The 22700-nt window shown below is 52.2% G+C and overlaps 1 protein-coding gene across 3 annotated transcripts; it reads left to right on the top strand.

Moving 5' to 3' along the window:
* Nucleotides 1–2482: 2482 nt before the first annotated feature.
* Nucleotides 2483–19881, top strand: PRPS1 (phosphoribosyl pyrophosphate synthetase 1). 3 transcript variants are annotated; one of them, XM_064159632.1, is made up of 8 exons: nt 2490–2692; nt 3265–3462; nt 8166–8349; nt 8571–8669; nt 11024–11148; nt 14385–14558; nt 15461–15620; nt 17838–19881. In XM_064159632.1, exons 1-8 carry the CDS (start codon nt 2685–2687, stop codon nt 17928–17930), a joined length of 1041 nt encoding a protein of 346 aa, XP_064015702.1. In that variant the 5' UTR covers nt 2490–2684; the 3' UTR covers nt 17931–19881. The 3 variants fall into 3 exon arrangements, with proteins under 3 accessions (XP_064015703.1, XP_064015702.1, XP_064015705.1); XM_064159633.1 differs by lacking the exon at nt 14385–14558 and having other exon boundaries at nt 2483–2692; XM_064159635.1 differs by lacking the exons at nt 2490–2692; nt 3265–3462 and adding an exon at nt 3831–3927.
* Nucleotides 19882–22700: the final 2819 nt, after the last annotated feature.

Genomic DNA, 22700 nt, shown 5'->3' on the forward strand with positions numbered 1-22700 from the left:
CTTTAAATACAATGTTTCTCTTTTTTTTTCCCTCCTTGCAAAGGCTAAATTAATCCACATAATATAGTCACATGCAGGCTGAAAGTTCCCAGGGGGAGTAATTATAGAATTAGGTGCAAAACCCTGATTATAAATGTCAAAAAATAAAACCCCCTCTGAAATGAAATGGACTGTTAAAATAGTAACCATTTACCTTCTAACCATGATCCAGAAGGCATAAACATCTCTCTATTTGCAATTCGGGGTAACCATCACAATGGTGATATTTTTTATCTCAAAATGTGGCCAAAGGCTATTTCCATTCCAACAGAGAATGAAAATTGCAGGCAGAACTGCAAACTCCGAGCACGAGTGCAGAAATTGTTGCTTATAGCTGTCAGGATGTTTTGATCTGACTGAGTTTGCAGCAAGTTTGCAGATGACACCAAGCTGGGGGCAGATGTGGCTGGGTTGGAGGGCAGAAGGGCTCTGCAGCAGGACCTTGACTGCCTGGACAGATGGGCAGAGTCCAAGGGGATGGAGTTCAATAGCTCCAAGTGCAGGGTGCTGCACTTTGGCCACAGCAACCCCATACAGGCTGGGGTCAGAGTGGCTGAGAGCAGCCAGACAGAGAGGGATCTGGGGGTGCTGATTGATACCCACCTGAACATGAGCCAGCAGTGTGCCCAGGTGGCCAAGAGAGCCAGTGGCATCCTGGCCTGCATCAGGAATGGTGTGGGCAGCAGGAGCAGGGAGGTCATTCTGCCCCTGTACTCTGCACTGGTTAGACCTCACCTTGAGTGCTGTGTCCAGTTCTGGGCCCCCCAGTTTAAAAGGGACATTGAGATGCTTGAGCGTGTCCAGAGAAGGGCAACGAGGCTGGGGAGAGGCCTTGAGCACAGCCCTACGAGGAGAGGCTGAGGGAGCTGGGATTGGTTAGCCTGGAGAAGAGGAGGCTCAGGGCAGACCTTATTGCTGTCTGCAACTACCTGAGGGGAGGTTGTGGCCAGGAGGAGGTTGCTCTCTTCTCTCAGGTGGCCAGCACCAGAACAAGAGGACACAGCCTCAGGCTATGCCAGGGGAGATTTAGGCTGGAGGTGAGGAGAAAGTTCTTCCCTGAGAGAGTCATTGGCCACTGGAATGGGCTGCCCGGGGAGGTGGTGGAGTCGCCGTCCCTGGAGCTGTTCAAGGCAGGACTGGACGTGGCACTTGGTGCCATGGTCTGGCCTTGAGCTCTGTGCTAAAGGGTTGGACTTGATGATCTGTGAGGTCTCTTCCAACCTTGGGGATACTGTGACACTGTGATACTGTGAAAGCCACTGCCCTCTTTGCACATGCAGTCGGTTACCGAGCATGGCACGCTTGAAGGGGAAGGGCAGAGGCAGTCAATTACTGGTGGTTTTGCAGGCTCGCAGATTGCCAGACAAGCAAAAGGTTTGATGTTCGAGTGAAGAAGATAGGCACGATCCTTCTAAAAGCGAAAACTTGCTCCAACTTGAAAACGCCAGCGCACGGCCCCGCCCGACCTCTGAAGCTAGCAGCCGGGGACCGGCCCCAAGCCCCGGGCTCAGAGCCGCCACTCAGGGTGCGGCTGGTCGGGCAGGCAGCTCCCGCTTGTCCTTGAGCCAGCGCAGCCTCCAGACGGGCGCTTGGGTTTGTTTGCGCCGCACAAGTCGCAAACCATTTCTTTCATGGCAACCTCTATTCGCTGTGAAAAAAAACTTCACAGAGAAACGGGAAACGTTGGGCACCCCCCGCCGGTGGGTACCGCCAGCCCTGGGGCTCACAGCGCCTCACCCCACGGCCCGGGGGCTTTGCTCTGTCGGGGAGGAGGCGCACAGATGTGGCTGCGATGCTGCGGGAGCCCGACTCGTTCCCACCGCCAGCATCCAGCGGCGTGGCGCTGCGAAGCCGTGGCGTGATGTGCGGCGCTGGGTACAACGGCTCGCAGACGTGGCGCCAGCACCGCCCGCCCCAGGGGCACACCGCCTGGCGAGGGGGCGCCGGCAGAGCCCGCCCCGGGGGTACAGCGCCTGGCGAGGGGGTGCTGGCAGAGCCCGGCTCGGGGGTACAGCGCCTGGCGAGGGGGCGCTGGCAGAGCTCGGCTCGGGGGAACAGCGCCTAGCGAGGGGGCGCTGGCAGAGCTCGGCTCGGGGGTACAGCGCCTGGCGAGGGGGCGCTGGCAGAGCTCGGCTCGGGGGTGCAGCGCCTGGCGAGGGGGCGCTGGCAGAGCTCGGCTCGGGGGTGCAGCGCCTGGCGAGGGGGCGCTGGCAGAGCTCGGCTCGGGGGTGCAGCGCCTGGCGAGGGGGCGCTGGCAGAGCCCGGCTCGGGGGTACAGCGCCTGGCGAGGGGGTGCTGGCAGAGCCCGCCCCGGAGGTACAGCGCCTGGCGAGGGGTTGCTGGCAGAGCTCGGCTCGGGGGTGCAGCGCCTGGCGAGGGGTTGCTGGCAGAGCTCGGCTCGGGGGTGCAGCGCCTGGCGAGGGGGCGCTGGCAGAGCCCGGTGCTCAGGGGTGCAGCGCCTGGCGAGGTGACGCCGGCACACTGTGACTCGGCGGCTCAGCGGCCGGGCAGAGTGACGCCCGTGCCGCATGTCACCGGAGCGCTGCATTACACCGCGCTAGCGCAGCCCGCCGAGGTGACGCCTGCTGAAGGCGCGGCAGGCCCCGGCGGCGGAGGAAGAAGGCAGCACACACGGGCACTCTGGCATGCTGAGGTAACCCTGGCCCCGCCACTACGGGGACCCTCGCCCGCCAAGGTCGGGGGCCGGCCGGGGGAGCAGGGGAACGGCGCTCTGCAGCGAGAGCCTGCCCATTTTCTCTGCTGCGCTCTGCGTGCCCGCGGCGAGGCCCCGCGGGCGGGCAGCCATCATGGCCGCCGGGCGGGTGGCGGAGCGGGGGTCGCTGCCAATCACGAGAGTCCCTCCCGGAGGGGCCCCGCGGGGCAGGGCTGGCGGCCGGCTCTGGCTGCGGCCGCGCTGGCCAATCGCAGGCCTCCTCTCTGCCCTACGTCCCACCTCCTGAGGGGGTCCCTCGGCCCGTGCACCCCGGGGGCCGCTGCGGAGGTGGAGGGCGAGGCGGGAGGGGCACGCCCACAGCCTTTCGCGCCACTGCGGGCCCGCGGGGAGCCCCGCCCCTGGCCGCCTGGCAGCCAATGGGAAGCGCGCCGGGGCGTGTCCGCGGGGGCGAGGCGTCTATAAAGGGGCCGCGCGGCGGGCGGGAAGGGGTAAGATGGCGGAGTAGGTGCGTGCTGCTACAGCTTGTGCTCGGCCTGCGCATCCTCGCCTAGGAGGCGGCTGGGGCCCCGTGCGACAGCCGGTTGCGGTGCCAAGTGGAGCGCGGAGGAGGACCGAGCCGCTGCCGCCATGCCCAACATTAAGATCTTCAGCGGCAGTTCGCACCAGGACCTGTCCCAGAAGATCGCCGACCGCCTCGGCCTGGAGCTGGGCAAGGTGGTCACGAAGAAGTTCAGCAACCAGGAGACGTGGTGAGCGGGGCGGGGCCGCACTACGGCTCCCGGGGGCCTTCGGGCGCTGCAGCGCTGGGGCTTGCTCTGCCCCCCGCGCAAGGGGCTGCTGGGGTTTGTAGTGCGGGCTGGGCCCTTCGGCCCGGCCTGGCGCCGGGCGAGCGGCGGCTCGCCAGAAACCACGCTGGGAAGCTGCCTTTCGGCGCTCCCGCCTGTGCCCTGCGGGGCTGGAGACCTCCAACGCATGCCACACTTGCCCGGCAGCACCCGCTGCGCAGCCCCCGGGCAGGGGCCACGGTCGGAGCCCTGTCTCCCGTGGGTGTCTTTCAGTGACGGGGCCGCTGTGCAGCGCCGCTGGCTCCGCTGAAGCAGCCACCCGCCCGCAGCCCCTTTCTGCGGGGCACCGTGGTCCTGCCTCTGGGTGCTGGGCCGGGTGCTGGGTAGGAGGGAACGGAAGCGAGCGGCCTGGCCCAGCGGCACACGCAGGTGAGCGGCGGGGCCCTGAGGGGCTGCTGTTTGGCGTGGGGGAAGCCGGGCCTGCGGTGCTCCCCGGAGAGCTCCCGGCGCTGGGCCGCGTGTGGGGCTGCTGCACGGCCCGGGCCGTGCCTCTGGCGGCCTCCACTAAAGCTCACCTGTCTGCTGCGCTGGCCGGGACAGCGATTGCGCCGTGCCTTGCGGTGTGTAGTGTGCCTGTACCTGCAGGAAAGGGTTTGTCACCCGTTTGCTCCGAGCGACAGAATTCACCAGCCAGACCTTGCCCAAAATCACCCCAGAAGCTAGGAGATGATGAGAATGCATCGCCCCGGGGTTAAACCCACGTTGGCTAGCCTTTTCCATGCCTAATCGAGGCTGTGATGACCTGACTCTGGACGGTTTTGTGCTTAGAGTGTATCTGTAAGTGTATCTGAACTGTACTGAGGAGTATCAGTTTTTACTTAGAAAATTATTCAGGGAAGATCAGAGGCTGACACCATCTTGCAGCCCATGATGCAGTTGCTGCCATGCAGCCTATGCTTTCCCAAGACTCTGAAACCTAAGACTGATACTGGTTTATGTCTGTGTTTTGGAAGTCTTGCTAGCATCATGCTTGGAGAAGCTAAAAATTACCCAGCACTTCTAAAACTTGATTTAGGGAAGTACACTAAGCATGTATACATCTTTATTGATGATCTGGAGCAGGGGATTGAGTCCAGCATCAGTAAGTTTGCAGATGACACCAAGCTAGGAGCAGGTGTGGATCTGTTGGAAGGTAGCAGAGCCCTGCAGAGGGACCTGGCCAGGCTGGATGGGTGGGCAGAGGCCAAGGGAATGAGATTTAACAAGGCCAAGTGCAGGGTTCTACACTTTGGCCACAACAACCCCAAGCAGCACTACAGGCTGGGGACTGAGTGGCTGGAGAGCAGCCAGGAGGAAAGGGACCTGGGGTTACTGATAGAGAGTAGCTGAAGATGAGGCAGCAGTGTGCCCAGGTGGCCAAGAGAGCCAATGGCATCCTGGCCTGCATCAGGAACACTGTGGCCAGTAGGACAAGAGAGGTTCTTGTGCCCCTGTGCTCAGCACTGCTCAGGCCACACCTTGAGTGCTGTGTCCAGTTCTGGGCTCCTCAATTCAAGAGAGATGTTGAGGTGCTGGAAGGTGTCCAGAGAAGGGCAACAAAGCTGGTGAAGGGCCTGGAACACAAACCCTATGAGGAGAGGCTGAGGGAGCTGGGGGTGTGCAGCCTGGAGCAGAGGAGGCTCAGGGCAGAGCTCATTGCTGTCTACAACTACCTGAAGGGACATTGTAGCCAGGTGGGGGGTGGCCTCTTCTCCCAGGCAACCGGCAGTTGAACAAGGGGACACAGCCTGAAGCTGTGCCAAGGCAGGTCTAGGCTAGATGTTAGGAGGAAGTTGTTGTCAGAGAGAGTGATTGGCATTGGAATGGGCTGCCCAGGGAGGTGGTGGAGGCACTGTCCCTGGAGGTGTTGAAGCAAAGCCTGGATGAGGCATTTAGTGCCATGGTCTGGTTGACTGGCTAGGGCTGGGCGATGGGTTGGATGGGATGAGCTTGGAGGTCTCTTCCAACCTGGTTGATTCTATGATCCTTTCTTCTGGCGACAGTATTTTTTCCCTCAGGAGAATCCAGGATGTACATAGGATGTAGAATATCACGTTGCTGTTGCATGGGTATTACTTGCAACTGAGAGCTTCAGAGGTAGTACAAAGACTTGCAGAGGACAGTTGTAAAAAGAGGCTGTTTGCCTCTGGTTGCTCTTTATCTATCTAGTTGGCTACCCATTAAGTTATGTCAGCAGGTAATGTGACCTTAAGACCTAACAGACATCTTACTTACCCTAATAAACTGATACTGTGAGTACCTGAAGTACCCTTCAAGAAGGCTAGAGATGGACTGTTTGTGAAGGCCTGCAGTGATAGGACATGGGGCAGCGGTTTGAAATTAGAGGAGATTGAGTTTGGGTGTTAGGAACAAGTTCTTTGCTGTGAGGGCGATTGAGCACTGGGACAGGCTGCCCAGAGGAGTGTTTGAGGCTTCATCCCTGGAGATCCTGGAATCATAGAATCAACCAGGCTGGAAGAGACCTCCAAGCTCATCCAGTCCATCCTAGCACCCAGCCCTATCCAGTTAACTAAATCATGACACCAAGTGCCTCATCCAGGCTTTGCTTGAACACCTCCAGGGACGGTGACTCCACCACCTCCCTGGGCAGCCCATTCCAATGCCAATCACTCTCTCTGCCAACAACTTCCTCCTAACATCCAGCCTAGACCTCCCCTGGCACAACTTGAGACTGTGTCCCCTTGTTCTGTTGCTGGTTGCCTGGGAGAAGAGCCCAACCCCACCTGGCTACAATGCCCCTTCAGGTAGTTGTAGACAGCAGTGAGCTCTGCCCTGAGCCTCCTCTTCTGCAGGCTGCACACCCCCAGCTCCCTCAGCCTCTCCTCATAGGGTTTGTGTTCCAGGTCCCTCACCAGCTTTGTTGCCCTTCTCTGGATACCTTCCAGCACCTCAACATCTCTCTTGAACTGAGGGGCCCAGAACTGGACACAACCCTCAAGGTGTGGCCTAAGCAGTGCTGAGTACAGGGGCACAAGAACCTCCCTTGTCCTCTGGCCACACTGTTCCTGATGCAGGCCAGGATGCCATTGGCTCTCTTGGCCACCTGGGCACTGCTGCCTCATCTTCAGCTACTCTCTACCAGCACCCCCAGCTCCCTCTCTGCCTGGCTGCTCTCAGCCACTCAGTCCCCAGCCTGTTGTGCTGCTTGGGGTTGTTGTGGCCGAAATGCAGAACCCTGCACTTGGCCTTGTTCTATCTCATCCCATTGGCCTCTGCCCACCCATCCAGCCTGTCTAGGTCCTTCTGCAGGGCTCTCCTACTTCCCAGCAGATAACAGCTGCTCCTAGCTTGGTGTCATCTGCAAACTTACTGATGCTGGACTCAAATCACCTCGTCCAGATCATCACTAAAGATGTAATACTCAAGGTGAGGCTCGACAGGGTTCTAGTTGAGGATGTCCCTGCTCACTGTAGGGGGTTTGGAGTAGGTCACTATTAGAGGTCACTTCCAACCCAGGTGACTCTGATTCTCCACAAAAGTAAGATTGTTTTAGCAGAATAATTGCTATTTTTGTATAATATATGCCTTCAACCAACTTAACATTAGACCATTACTACAGTTAGAGATGATGCTTGAATGCCACCTACTGTTAATTCAGACACTGAAGGGTTTCTGAAAGGTTAACCTGGCTGAAATGCTACCTGAGAGCTTGTTGTGTGCTGTAAGTCATCATGCAGTAGCAATATAAATGCGTAGTGGGCAGCAAGAATGTAGGAGGAGGTAAGAAATATGGGGTGCTCTATAAGTGAAGCCATTAGGAGGCAGGTGGATGATGGTCTCTACTCGCTCCTGGAGTTTGTGGCAGCAGTCTGCAGCATCTCCAGTGCAAGAAGAAACTGTGGAAGAGCCTTGTCCCTGGTGGACTCACTTCTATTTGCTTAGAGATCTGTGGCAGGCTTCTTCAAACTTGAAATGTTGAAAGCACTTGTTAATCTGTTCCTATTGCCCTGGATGAAACCTCAAAACTACCACTGCTTTCCTTCCAGCTGCTTCTAGTGCAGTGTCTTGATACACATGTTGAAGCTGGTGGCTTGCTGCCAGCAAACAGGACCTTTGGCTTGTGTTCAGGCCCTTCATCAGCAAGGATTAGTGTGCATTGCATCCAGGGGGAAATTAACCCCAAAAGCCTTTCCAAAGTGAACTGCTGGAGGGCTTTTCTGTTCAAGCCAGCAAATAGCTGTTCTGACTAAATCTAATAATCAGCTGCAGCATAGCTTCTGATAAAAGTTTGGCTTGGCTTTCTGTGCCAATCTGCCATCGTTCTTGCTTCCTTTGTACGCTGCTGCTTTTAGCTGAGCTGGTTGCACGTCTGTTTCAGGGCAATAAGGCCTGTTTCAGGGTGTTTACAGGCTCAGCTTGTGTTGAAATTGAGAGCACACACCGTGTGCTTTTAGCCTTACTGCCTGAACCATTAAATCTGATCACTGAGCGTTGTAAAATAGTTGCTGAGCAAATAAGCAACAGTGTTCCTGCTCGATCCTTGATTGTGTGACACTGTCAGCCATGGAGCCTTGGGAGTGCAATGCTTCGGTTGCTCTGCAGGCGTGTGGCATGGCTGCTTGGGTTTGTATTTGCATACAGACTCTCCTTTCCTCATCTGTCCCCAGCGTGGAAATTGGCGAGAGTGTTCGAGGGGAGGATGTCTACATTGTGCAGAGTGGCTGTGGAGAGATCAATGACAATCTGATGGAGCTCCTTATCATGATTAATGCCTGTAAGATTGCTTCAGCCAGCAGAGTCACAGCTGTCATTCCCTGCTTCCCTTATGCTCGGCAGGACAAAAAGGACAAGGTAAGAATTGCTTTGAGGCGTTGCACTGAGAGCTCATCTTTCCATAAGGATCTAGTTCTTGCTGAAAGTACACCAAGCTGCAATCACCATTTGATGAAAAGGTGGGATGTTACCCACCACTCCTGCTAATAACTGCTTGTGAATCTGTGCCTAGAAGACCTGATGTCTTAATGAAGTTGCTGAACTTGTCTTAAATGCTACTTTTTCTCTTTCTGTGCCAGAGTCGAGCTCCAATCTCTGCCAAGCTGGTTGCAAACATGCTGTCTGTAGCGGGTGCAGATCATATCATCACCATGGACCTGCATGCCTCTCAGATTCAGGTAGGAGCTAAAAATAGGGAAGTGCTTGCTCCAGTCTGAACCTCTTCACAGCCCTGTAGTCTTCCAAGCAGTCTGCCTTTTTTTACACACAGCAGTGATTGGGACTCGGGAATGTGGGACTGAAAGGGATTTGTGGAATCATTTAGAGGAGTAAAGGGAGATAGATTTATCTGCAAATGAAATGAGAGCTGTTCTCTGGGGACTAAGCATTTTCAGTCTTGTGTAAATGAATGTTTGGCTAGTAAATGATCTGTGCAACGTGGTGCATTCTGAACTGGTCCTTTGTGGAAGTGGAGATGGAGAATGGCTTTATCAAGAGTGTTAGTAGAGCTTTCTGTCAGGGAGAAGGGAGCAGTGCTCTGAGTGCTCTGTTTGACACTGGCTGGTGACACTGGCTGGTAACACTGCTGCCCTGGGGTTAGCTGTGCTTTCAGGTGTACTGGCACAGGTGTGGGAGTTTGGATAGCTTGCTGCTGGCAAAGTGGGCAGTCTCACTTACCTCTTCAGTGCCACCCTTCTGCATAAGTTTTATTTGGTCCTCTCTCAAGCTGCAGGTGAACTGAAAGTTATTTTTCAGTTTTCCTGGCTTAGTGAACAGAACAATTGAAGCTTTGAAGTGGCAAGAGTGGGAGAATCATAGAATGGCCTGAGTTGGAAGGAACCTGTGAAGATTGTGTAGTCCAACCCCCCCTGCAGTAAGCAAGGGCATCCTCAACTAGACCAGGTTGCCAGGAGAGGGACATCAAGTGCTAGATTATCAGTCCTGTGTCTTTCCACTTCTGAAAGAAATATCAACTCAGGGCAATTGAAAGGAGTATGGCAAAGGGGAGGCTATTTAATGTATTGCTGCAAACACTTTGAATCCAGAAGGGTAAGATACCTACTGCTGGTGAAGTTGAAAGTTATACTTCATAAAGTATCTTCCAGTTTAATTTGCCCCCAAACACTTTGTCTCAGATGTTAAAAATCTATGGAGACACAGCTGAGAGAACTTTGAGAAAGACCATGAAATAAAATAACAGAGCCCAAGTCAGTCACCTCTTTCCTGAGAGGCTCAGAGTAGTGATGTGTGCCATAGGGTTGACCTTTCACCAGCAGCCATGGTGAGATTCAGCTGAATGATTTGATTTGTGTATGTGAGATTTCCAGCATCTGGCTAGTTTCAGTCTGGGTTTTGTAGCTGCTGAGCGTAGAAGGAATAGGAAGGATCTTTCATCCCTGTACCTTGAAGGATTCCTGTAGAGTAGCCCCCACTACTCCTGCTTATTACTCCCTGTCCACTATTAACTTGTGGCTTTTCATGACCTTTGAGGTTTGCCTGCTGGAGTCTGCTGGGTCACTGTAAAGTTGTGAAGCCAGCTGCATTCATTTGAAACCAAATGAACCAAAATGCCTTTTCTGTGGGGTTCCTGTGGATGTAAACAGAGTAGGTACAGAGCTGTAAAGATGGACTTTAAACAGGCAGCTGACTGCTTTGGAAATGTGTTGGATGCTGGCTTTCTACAGCCTCTTAGGTGAAGAGCTAGTTTCATGTTGTAAACATGTCAGATGTGAAGTGTTATTTATGCTGATAAACTATTTCTAGTTTTGATGTATTCTTGCATTGCTCTTTAAGTGTATCCCAAAGGCTGCTGCCCTTGCTTTGAGAGAAGTGGAGAGAATCATAGAATCAGGCAGGTTGGAAGAGACCTCCAAGATCATCCAGTCCAACCTAGCACCCAGCCCTAGCCAGTCAACCAGACCATGGCACCAAGTGCCTCATCCAGTCTTCTCTTGAACACCTCCAGGCACAGTGACTCCACCACCTCCCTGGGCAGCCCATTCCAATGCCAATCACTCTCTCTGCCAACAACTTCCTCCTAACATCCAGCCTATACTTCCCCTGGCACAGCTTGAGACTGTGTCCCCTTGTTCTATTGCTGGTTGCCTGGGAGAAGACACCGCCCCCCACCTGACTACAATGTCCCTTCAGGTAGTTGTAGACAGCAATGAGGTCAGCCCTGAGCCTCCTCTTCTGCAGGCTGCACACCCCCAGCTCCCTCAGCTTCTCATAGGGTTTGTGTTCCAGGCCCCTCACCAGCTTTGTTGCCCTTCTCTGGACATGTTCAGCATCTCAACATCTCTCTTGATTTGAGGGGCCCAGAACTGGACACAGTACTCAAGGTGTGGCCTGAGCAGTGCTGAGTACAGGGGCAGAAGAACCTCCCTTATCCTTCTGGCCACGCTGTTCCTGATGCAAGCTTGAAGGCTGTGGAAGGGTGGTGGCTGCCTGCCTGATCCTATAGAAGGCTTCTTCCAGCTTCTCTTTTGAACATTACCTTCAGCTGTATCTGTTGCTGTTATCTTCCTTGCAGGGCTTTTTTGATATCCCTGTTGATAACTTATATGCTGAGCCTGCTGTACTGAAATGGATCAAGGAGAATATTGCAGAGTGGAAGAACTGCACCATTGTTTCACCAGATGCTGGTGGAGCCAAGAGGTGAGCTGTCAGGCAGCTAGCCTGAGGTGCTGCTGTATCTGTGTGAATTGCTGAGGGGATGTGTGACCTCATTCTTAAGGCACATGCTCCCCCTGCCAGCTTGCCTTCTGTGAGACAGTCTGTGGAAAAAGAGTGGTCAGATACTTTGCCTAGGGAATATTCAGAAAGTTCATTGGGCTTCATGGAGAGTTAAATAGCTTCCAGAACCACAGAATTAAACAGGTTGGAAAAGACCTCTAGGATCATTGAGTCCAGCCTATCACCTAACCCTTCTAATTAACTAAACCATGGCATTAAGTGCCTCAGCCAGCCTCCTCTTAAACATCTCCAGAAATAGTGGCTCCACCACCTCCCTGGGCAGCCCACCCCAATGCCAATCACTTTCAGTGAAGAATTTCTTCCTATGTCCAACCTAAACCTGCCCTATTGCAGTTTGTGGCTGTGTCCTCTTCTTCTGTCACTGGGTGCCTGGCAGCAGAGCCCAACCTCACCTGGCTACAACCTTCTTTCAGGTAGTTATAGACAGCAGTGATCTCTTCCCTGAGCCTCCTCTGCTGCAGGCTGCACCCCCCCAGCTCCCTCAGCCTCTCCTCACAGGGCTGTGCTCCAGGCCCCTCCCCAGCCTTGCTGCCCTTCTCTGGACACATTCAAGCACCTCAACATCTGTCTTAAATTGAGAGACCCAGAACTGGACAAAGTACTCAGGATGTGGCCCGACCAGTGCTGAGTACAGCTGTGTGGGAATTGCTCAGTTACTGTATCCCTTGGAGTAGAACTTCAAGTTTTTGTAGAATGGCAATGATGCAGGTTGACAGAAGGAATCCTGTAACTCATACCCCTGTGCCATAACAGGTTACCACTGCTGGTTAATCAAACACTTTTGTCCAGGCAGTGAAGTATTAAGCTTAGTCTTACTGAGACATTGTCTTGCTTTATACTCTTTGTTTGAATCTAGTGAAACTTAAGCCCACTGCTGCTCTTCCTCTTCCCTGAGAGCAAGGAAGATAAATGGTTCCCTTCCAAAAAGCAGCAGCAGGTGTTGCTGTTGTACTTTGACCCCACCGTGTGGCTGCCTGCTCTCCCTGTGGGATGGGAAAGAGAATCGACCCAATGGGTTGAGCTAAGAAGAGTTCAGTAGAACCTCCTAAAGCCAGAAAAAGCAGTAATAATAAATTGTGTGGCACTCAGCTCACTGCTCTTTGCACTGGATACCTGACCAGACTGCAGAGCTCAGCTCTCCTGCCCTGGCCAGCCTCCCCCTTACACAGTGGGTGTGATGTCAGTGTGGGGTTGAGCAGCCCACTGCTGCTTCCATGGGCTCTCCTTGCTGTAGCCCCTTCCAGCTTCTTGTGAAGAAAATTAGCCCTATCCTAGCTAACCCCAAGACATTTGTAGCACAATTCTGCTTTGATAGTCTTGGCTCCCACCTTTATGCAGAATGCTCTCAGGTGCTGCTTAGGAGAAACCAGGCCTTTCTTTGGTGCTTCTGTGTAAGCATCAGTGAAGAGCAAAGGACACAGACATACTCTTTAATCCAGGGCTGTCACACCAAAATGTTGGTATGTGCTGACCTGATTCACATACTTCAGAGTGTTAAAGATGTCTTCCACACACAAGAGATTCTGCTATTGTAGGTCACTGTCTGCCTTCCTTTAGCTTTGTTGTAGCCCCTGTATTGGAGAAGACCTTTGGTATAATCAACTACTTCTGCACCTAGTTGCAGAGTGCAGTGTATGCAATGCCAGGTCAGCCAGCTGTAGTCTGACTCCTGATAAAGCCTTTTCAAAAGCCACTCAACCTGAAATGTGTCAGTCTCAGCTGATGCAGTGTTTTATGGAGAGACTGAAAAACTAAATACTTCAGTAAACAATTTAGTTTCAGCAGCCTCATATAGGAATCTGACAGAGCTGGACCTGATCTACCAAGGCTAGGAGGCCTATCTATAAAGTGTAGGTCTCTCTAGTAAGGTGGCTCTGTGGTCATTTTAACCAAAGTAAGCATGATGTGGTGGACTTGGATTTATGGGATGTGCACTCCTGCTACAGTCCTTGTGAGATCATTGAGTGCATGACAGTTGTATGCTCACATAGATCCCTGTCATGGCACAACTTAAGCCTTTCCAGTATGCTGCTAGAAAGATGACAAATTCCAAAGCATTCTGATCACTCCAGATTTGCCAAGCTTGCTGATTAAAGCTTGGTGCAGCTTTAAGTGCAAATTAATTTACAGTGGTCAGGATGATAAGCTGTTTTATCTTCATCTGGTGGCTATCATCGGGAGAGATTAGATCAGAGATCCCAGTGTGACTGCTTGAAGGGAAACTAAGGTGGTACAGTCCTTTCTGTTTGTTGTTTGGGAGCTGTAGTGCCATGTCAGCTTCTCTTACTGCACTGTCCATTTGTGTTCAGTAATTTTTGGGTTTTTTAAGAGATTTGCTAGAATCATAGAATCAAGCAGGTTGGAAGAGATCTCCAAGCTCATCCAGTCCAACCTAGCACCCAGCCCTAGCCAGCCAACCAGACCATGGCACTAAGTGCCTCATCCAGGCTTTGCTTGAACACCTCCAGGGAGGGTGCCTCCACCACCTCCCTGGGCAGCCCATTCCAATGCCAATCACTCTCTCTGCCAACAACTTCCTCCTAACATCCAGCCTAGACCTCCCCTGGCACAACTTGAGACTGTGTCCCCTTGTTCTGCTGCTGGTTGCCTGGGAGAAGAGGCCACCCCCCACCTGGCTACAGCCTCCCTTCAGGTAGTTGTAGACAGCAATGAGGTCACCCCTGAGCCTCCTCTTCTCCAGGCTGCACACCCCCAGCTCCCTCAGCCTGTCCTCATAGGGTTTGTGTTCCAGGCCCCTCACCAGCTTTGTTGCCCTTCTCTGGACACCTTCCAGCACCTCAACATCTCTCTTGAATTGAGGGGCCCAGAACTGGACACAGTACTCAAAGTGTAGCCTGACCAGTGCTGAGCACAGGGGCAGAATAACCTCCCTTGTCCTGCTGGCCACACTGTTCCTGATGCAGGCCAGGATGCCATTGGCTCTCTTGGCCACCTGGGCACACTGCTGGCTCATCTTCAGCTACTCTCTATCAGTACCCCCAGCTCCCTTTCCTCCTGGCTGCTCTCCAGACACTCAGTCCCCAGCCTGTAGCGCTGCTTGGGGTTGTTGTGGCCCAAGTGCAGAACCCTGCCCTTGGCCTTGTTCAGTCTCATCCCATGAACTGCTCTCTCTTCAGAGTGACCTCCATCGCAGATCGGTTAAATGTAGACTTCGCCCTCATTCACAAGGAGCGCAAGAAGGCCAACGAGGTGGATCGCATGGTGCTGGTGGGTGATGTGAAAGACAGAGTGGCCATTCTGGTAGATGATATGGCAGACACATGTGGTACCATCTGTCATGCTGCAGACAAGTGAGTAGGGCTGTCTGGCTCTTTCCTCAATCAGAATGAATCATGGGATTCTAGGTCAGAAAGGACCGCAAGGATCATTTGGTCCAAGCTTTCTAGACAGTAGTGCAGATTAAATGAGCTGGCCCAGAACCCTGGCAGGCTGAATCTTAAAACTGGCTGGCCTGGGGGGAATCCACTGCTTCCTTTTGGGACGTGATTCCAGTGCCTAAGTGATCTCATTGTGAAAAACTGTCTTCTGCATTCCAGTCAGAAACTCCTCAGGAGTAACTTGTACTCGTTGCCCCATGGCATTTCCATAGCTGTGTAATAAGTTCCAATGATAGAGTAAGTTGCAATGCTGTGTGATAAGCTAATTAGATTATTTGCATGTCAGGTTTCACAAAGTAACACAGTTTCTTGATGTTCTCCTATGCTAAATCAGTCAAAAGCCTGGCTGAAGTACAAAATAAGTCAAAGGCCTTGGTGAAGTTCTTTCCAGTGGAAATAACTGGAAGAACATACTGTGTTCTGTATTTGAGACATGCTTGGGTCCAAAGCATGCCTCCACTAGGCCATCAGTGACTGTGCTAGGTAGAACTTGGTGCTGTCTGGTCCATCAACTTAGTCACACATCAGACTTCTTGTTAGAAGTAAGCTTTAGTGTCTTTCAGGCCTTCTCCACAAGCAACACCCAGCATATGCAACACTCAGCATGAAATATCTGCTGCCTTGTGTTGGCAGAGATACAAATGTCCCAGGGTTATGAACAAGGTTTTTGTTACTCTTACTCCTCTGAATCAGTAATGGGCTAGAAGAGGGAATCAAAGGCAGCATGTCCCCTGAGCATGTTGTATTGTCTTCTTCCATGCTTGTGCTCTGCACTAATGTCTGCTAAGGATTTCTCATCCTCCTTTCCCTTGTAGGCTTGTGTCAGCTGGAGCCACCAAGGTTTATGCCATCTTAACTCATGGGATCTTCTCGGGGCCAGCGATATCTCGAATCAACAACGCCTGTTTTGAAGCAGTTGTAGTCACAAATACAATACCCCAGGAGGACAAGATGAAACAGTGCCCCAAAATCCAGGTGAGCATCTACTTCTATCATTACTGGGGAGTAGAAGTGCTTGTCTGTTCTGCTGGTGGTGAGAAAATTCCTGATACTGGCTGGAACTTACAGCAGTTTTGTTGGTACTGGACTTGTTGGCAGTGTTGGCTGTACAGCTTGAGCTAGGCAGGACTTGGGGATGTCCTGTGCTAAAGGACAGCTGAATGTTGCAGCTTGACCTGAGCATTCAGGCATAATAGGTCCATTAGAAGCTTCAGGTACTGCTATAACATACACACAGCCAAGGACTTCCTCAGCACTAGCTTCACAGCAGATATGGGACACAGACACCTGGAGAAGTTCTGGGGAGTGAATTGTGCAGCTGAAACTCAGGTAGTACTGTGTTATGAGAGGAGTGGAATCCCTGTGCTGGAATTCTAGTGAAGAGGAAGCTCACCTGGTTGGAGCTACAGTGAATTGTAAGCTGCTTTCTAGAGTGACGGGCTAGTTGCAAACTGCCGTTGGGTTGCTTTGTTTTGGGCACTAAGTTCAGGTCCTGCACTGAGCACATCTAAAAGATCCCTGGTGCTTCAGCTGCTCCCCAGGCATGGAGGCAAAACCAGAGTGTAAACAGCTGTAGCAAAAAAATTGCAGTGCAGTAGTTTTTCTGGCTCTCACATAACACTTCACTCTTACACTAACCTCTGATGTTGCCTGTGAGAAATTGAGACTAAAGGATCTATCTTGTCTCGTGCTCTACCTGCTCTGTCTGCCAGTTAGAGCTGTTGGATTTTTCTCTTTCCTTAAGAGGCAAACTATCCAGAAGAAAGAAAATGTTAAATAGGAGTTTCAGTTACTTTCCTTAATGCACTGTTAACATGGTGCTTCTCACTAAGGTTAGAAGTTCAGATGATTTAGCTGCTGGAGTTCAGAGCTGAGGGTTTCACTGAGACTCGCTGTTCCCTGCTGTTAACTGGGTTTACCCCACCAGGTGGAGCCAGCACAGTGACTGGGTGCTGAGCTGCAGCACAGCAGCTTTGCCTTTGTTAGGCTGCTGGCAGCGGTGGTAAAGCCTCCTGACTCGGGGGAAGTGATCTGGCCTCAATTTAGACTGCACACAAAGCAAATAAGATAGTCTCAGGGTAAACAGAGTGGGCTTAGGGGGTCTCAGCAAAGAAAGGTGACAGTGAAGTGTCATCCTGAGCAAGATTAGCAGTGACATAATTCCTGTAATGCTGTATGTAGAATATATTCAGAGTGTTCATAGAATCAACCAGGCTGGAAGAGACCTCCAAGATCATCCAGTCCAACCTAGCACCCAGCCCTAGCCAGTCAACCAGACCATGGCACTAAGTGCCCCAGCCAGGCTTTGCTTCAACACCTCCAGGCACGGCCACTCCACCACCTCCCTGGGCAGCCCATTCCAGTGCCAATCACTCTCTCTGCCAACAACTTCCTCCTCACATCCAGCCTAGACCTGCGCTGGCACAACTTGAGACTGTGTCCCCATGTTCTGTTGCTGGTTGCCTGGGAGAAGAGCCCAACCCCACCTGGCTACAATGTCCCTTCAGGTAGTTGTAGACAGCAATGAGCTCTGCCCTGAGCCTCCTCTGCAGGCTGCACACCCCCAGCTCCCTCAGCCTCTCCTCATAGGGTTTGTGTTCCAGGCCCCTCACCAGCTTTGTTGCCCTTCTCTGGACACCTTCCAGCACCTCAACATCTCTCTTGAGTTAAGGGGCCCAGAACTGGACACAGCACTCAAGGTGTGGCTGAGTACAGGGGCAGAATAACCTCCCTTGTCCTACTGGCCACACTGCTCCTGATGCAGGCCAGGATGCCATTGGCTCTCTTGGCCACCTGGGCACACTGCTGCCTCATCTTCAGCCTACTATCCATCAGTGCCCCCAGGTCCCTTTCCTCCTGGCTGCTTTCCAGCCACTCTGTCCCCAGCCTGTAGTGCTGCTTGGGGTTGTTGTGGCCAAAGAGCAGAACCCTGCACTTGGCCTTGTTCAGGCTCATCCCATTGGCCTCTGCCCACCCATCCAGCCTGGCCAGGTCCCTCTGCAGGACTCTCCTACCTTCCAACAGATCATGTCATTCTATACCTCAGTCCTGTGTGTAGAAGTCACTTAGCTGTGTTGGGTGTGACACAAGCTTGGATGCTGAGTGTAGACTCCCCTTACTGCCTCACCAGCCCTTCTTCTGGGCTCCATGTCTGTTCTCAGTGATGCTGATGCCTTTTTCTTCCCCCTCCAGGTGATTGACATCTCGATGATCCTTGCCGAGGCCATCAGGAGGACTCATAATGGGGAATCTGTCTCCTACTTATTCAGCCATGTCCCTTTATAACACCAGATGGCAGCTGCTGCTTGTATGGCTTTTTTTTAAAAACCAAAAGTTGTTCAGCTTGGTGTAAAGTTCAGTAGAAGACTCTGCTTGTTCCAGTGCAGCTCTCCACAGCTACTCCTGCTTAAGTCAGGCCTACTGGCTCTGATCCCAACACTGGGAAGCTGGAAGGGGAAGCTTCATCTCTGTAACACTCCAACTCCACCAGCAACCCTGTGCTTTAGGGCTCAGTAGTATTGATGAGCATGGATTCTGCAGATCTGTGGAGAGCAGGACTGACACATGGCTAATTGCCACAATTATTTTAAGAGGGGGGGAGGGAGAGGGTTTGTGGGCAGGGTTAGATGATCTGGCATGTGACTAAATTGTCCTAGGGAGCTCTACTTCCCAAACATGTTGATCTGGATCTACAGCAAAAGCCCAGTAGACTGCTGGCTGTTGTACCACTCTAGGCTCGACAGGAACCCTTGAAGAGTCATGGGGAAAAGCTTGGATCTTGGCCAAGCTTGACCGTAGATGAAGCCCTTGGGGACACTTGGGAGGTGGTTCTGCTACAGCTTCCTTCCACCAAAGGACAGACTTGACTTAATTACAGATGAAATTAAATGCCCTTTAGCATGCTACACAGCCAAGTGAAGGGGAGAGCACAGTCTGCAGCACTGCCTTGCTGTGCTAATGGGATGGTGAAGGTGCATCCTGGACCAGCATTCTTCTCTTTGTGTAGAGGAATCGTGGTGGTTGTGTGCTTTAGTTTCCAGTGTGGCCAAACCCAGTTCCTCAATTTCACAGCTCACTGTTAGCTTTGCTAGCAGTTAAAGGGCTGCTCAGTTGTGTATCACAGCTGCACCTCGACTTGCTCTGCACATCCTTGCTTCTCTTACCAGTACAGTAGTAAACTGAGCCTCTTTATCCCCTAGTAGCTTGGTTGTTGCACCTAGCAAGTGCCTGCTCAGACACTGGGGTGACTTAGTAATGTATATATGAGCTTTGTGTCCAGCTGTTTTAGCCTCTCATTGCCTGCAATCCTGTCCTGTAAGTTACTGATCCATTCTGGTTGCTCATCCTGCCTTGCCTTGTAAGTGTAGCTCCTTGCAAAAGATTTTAAACCAAGGAGCACAGGAGATTGCAGGACTACAAAGCCTGAAGAAGGCCTTGGAGTGGGCCTGATGCTGCTAATGAGTGCTTACAGCAATGGGTTGAAGAGGCTCGTGATACATAGTACTGGGAACACTGTAGATCTAACACCAACCTGTCAGGCAGGAAAGTGCCTGAAAGAAGACAAAAAACCCACAAAACCAAAACTAGAGCTGGCTGAGGCTCCCAGATGTGATAATTATCATCTGAAACTTGAATTCTTAGTAACTGTACCAGACAATCGTGAGGTAAAACGGTTAGGTCTCTCCTGGACTCTCACAAAGTTATGGACCAATCTGTTTTCTGCTCTGGGTTCTATAAGCACTCCTCTATTGTTTGTTTTTGAGCTGGACTAGAGGAAAAAGGGAAAAGGAGGAACCTGGAATTACTTGCTAGAGTAACCAGCATGGCTTTGAGAGGCATGTGGCTGGGGTGTAAGTGGAACTAACTGAAAGACTTAGTTAAGATCTAGGGAAGTACTTCTTCGGTTGTGCCTTTTAGTGAGGACTTCTCTCCCTCCCTAGAACTCCTGTCCTGTGGCAATGTTAACATTTCTATTACAGTGTAGGGTTTTTCTTTTTCTATAAGCATTGGTGTTTGTCTGGAAAGTGTCTCTTGCTTCTTTGCTTTGCATCCTGCACTGAGCTCTACCAAGTGTCTGATTCCTGCCTCCTGTATGGGCGTCCTTGCTGCTGCATTGCCAGTCACCTGAAAGCCAAAAACCAGGACACTGGAGCAGCAGCATGAGGATTTTCAGCAGCATTTGTGTTTGAACTTAAGACCTGATGAAGGAATTAAACTTTTATTTAAAAAAAAAAAATGGCCTTTGCCTGTCATGCTTCTAAAAGCCTTACAAATGAGATGAGTTGGGTCACTTGAAAGGTGGATAGATGATGGAGTGATGCCATTTGGAAGGGACCTTGGAATGCCATCTGGTTTAACCTTCTTGTAACAAGGCCAGCTGAGGTTCAGCTTGGTTGTGCCCACATTGCCTGGAAGAAAAATCTTGGATTTAAGCTACTTCTTAGTGGCTGATGGCTTTTGTCTGTTTCCCAGACTTAATTGCTGGAGGGTAAGAGTATCACAGTATCATCAGGGTTGGAAGAGACCTCACAGATCATCAAGTCCAAGCTCAAGGCTAGACCATGGCACCAAGTGCCACGTCCAACCTTGCCTTGAAGTGCCTTGAAGTAGTAAGGGCTAACACAAGCCCTTCTCTAAACTGCAAGGAGCAGCAAAATCCCCCAGAGGAACGAGCCCTACTCTAAGACACTATAGCCCTGGTGCTCTCAGTACCTGCTCTGGTAGAAGGAAGGGATTGTGGCAGGAGGATGGAGTTAAAAATGGGCAGGAAAAAGTAAACTGGCTCTGTGGAGTAAGGAAAATAGCTCACAGCTAGGCGGTGGTGGCTGAAGGGAGCTCAGGTCTTGCTTTGTATGTGGTGGTGTCCTGCCTGCTCCTTCCTGTAGAAGAGAATGAAGTGTTCCTGGAAATGGCCATCACTGAGGTTGTGTCTGAGCCCTGATAGCCCTCTCCTGTGGGAAATGTGAAACTCATCTAAAATGGCTAGCAGTCACTTCCATTTCAGGTCAAGCCTCTTTGTGCTTTCCTCCTCATAGTTGATGTCTCAGTTCTTTTGGCTAGAAATTATTGACAGCAGGAATAGCAAAGCATGTGGGAAAGAAGCAGCTTTTGTGGCTATGAGAGGCTTCACAAATTTGTCATGGGGAAAAAGCTCTTCCAGGGATACAAACTCCTTTCTTTCTCTTTCTGCAAGGTGGGATTTCAAAGCTTCTCAGCAGCCTCACCCTTTGCCTGCTGGAAATGCAGCAGGTCGACTGGAAAGCTGCTCTGGCTGTGGTTTGTCAGAGTGTGGCAGCATTGCCATGGCTGGCACAAATAAAGGGGAGCTCCCATTCCCCAGCCTGTGCAAGCTGCTCTGGCAGCTTTGTAAACCCTGTGGTCTGTGTGGCAAAATGATGCAGCATGGAGGAGATGCAACGCACTGCACAGGGGCTGTGCCTTGGCTGTGGTGGGTGCAGCCGTTGCTGTTGAGGGGCTTTGCATAGGGAGTAGGGGATCCAGGTCCTTTTGCAGTGCCTGCCTGCTAGGGACAAAAGCTCCAGCAGGCTGCAGCATCTGCAAAGGAGAAGCATGTGGAGAACAGGCAGAGGTAGAGGGGAAGGCAGACACAGCTGGAGTGTAGGTGTGCAGTAGAACACTTGTATGGCAGTTTGCATAAAGGCAAAAGTGTTTTCTGCTTTCATTTTTAAAGTGTGTGGCTTTCTTCTTGTTGTCCAGGAAAAATGGAGCTCTTCCTCAGCTTAGGGTGGGCTTTGTGATGCAAGCTCTGCAGAGTGGGGTTGAAAGATGCTTGTGAAGGCCACCTTGCTTTGGTTTGTGACTGCTGGCTGTGTGGCTCCCTCCAAACTTGGCCCTACCCAGGGGAGCTGCAAGACCAGATCTGCTGCCCTGGGAGCAACCTGGCCTGGGGCTTTACCTGTAGCTGCTGCTTCTCCCCCTACCTAGGGGATAAGGACTGCAGGCTGTTTGCCATCCAAACTTCTCTGAGTAGCAACCACATCTTGAGACTTGGCCTTTGCTTTTTATGTGTACTTATCCATTGTTACCTCTTAATTCAGAGCCCACTTGCTGTCTAGAGCAGCAAGATGCCGGTGTCCTGCAAAGAGCTGCCTCTGGCCAAGCCCTCTACTGCTGCCAGAAAGCCAAGTCCCTGCCCCGTGGTGGCAGGAAATGGGTCAAATGCAGAGGTTGGCAGGCCAGGTGGAGATGGTTGTGAGCTGCTATAGTGCAGCTGCTACCCCTGGTAGTCTGCAGCAGGTTCATACTTCCTGTGATGCCAGCATCTCTGCAGAAGGGTTTTGGCAAGCCTGCCATGGTTATGTGGATGCCTGTTCTTCTCCTTGCTCCATGTAAGGCCTCCCAGGTATCCTGGCCCTCCAACCATTCCCAGCATGCTGGTGCCCTTACTGCTCCCCTGCCCAGCCAGGAACAGGTAGGCTGCCTGTTCTTAAACTTGGCTTTTTGCCCTTCTAAAGTATTCACAGTATCACCAAGGCTGGAAGAGACCTCACAGATCATCAAGTCCAACCCTTTACCACAGAGCTCAAGGCCAGACCATGGCACCAAGTGCCACGTCCAGTCCTGCCTTGAACAGCTCCAGGGACGGCGACTCCACCACCTCCCCGGGCAGCCCATTCCAGTGTCCAATGACTCTCTCAGGGAAGAACTTTCTCCTCACCTCCAGCCTAAATCTCCCCTGGCACAGCCTGAGGCTGTGTCCTCTCGTTCTGGTGCTGGCCACCTGAGAGAAGAGAGCAACCTCCTCCTGGCCACAACCTCCCCTCAGGTAGTTGCAGACAGCAATAAGGTCTGCCCTGAGCCTCCTCTTCTCCAGGCTAACCAATCCCAGCTCCCTCAGCCTCTCCTCGTAGGGCTGTGCTCAAGGCCTCTCCCCAGCCTCGTTGCCCTTCTCTGGACACGCTCAAGCATCTCAATGTCCCTCCTAAACTGGGGGGCCCAGAACTGAACACAGCACTCAAGGTGTGATCTAAGCAGTGCAGAGTACAGGGGCAGAATGACCTCCCTGCTCCTGCTGGCCACACCATTCCTGATGCA

The sequence above is a fragment of the Pogoniulus pusillus genome, chromosome 19 (assembly GCF_015220805.1).
Source record: "Pogoniulus pusillus isolate bPogPus1 chromosome 19, bPogPus1.pri, whole genome shotgun sequence".
Classification (NCBI taxonomy): Eukaryota; Metazoa; Chordata; class Aves; order Piciformes; family Lybiidae; genus Pogoniulus; species Pogoniulus pusillus.

Coding starts and splice junctions, on each gene's coding strand:
- PRPS1 (XM_064159632.1), top strand. Junction 14,559..15,460: donor ATCTGTCATGCTGCAGACAA/GTGAGTAGGGCT, acceptor TTTCCCTTGTAG/GCTTGTGTCAGCTGGAGCCA. Junction 15,621..17,837: donor AACAGTGCCCCAAAATCCAG/GTGAGCATCTAC, acceptor TTCCCCCTCCAG/GTGATTGACATCTCGATGAT.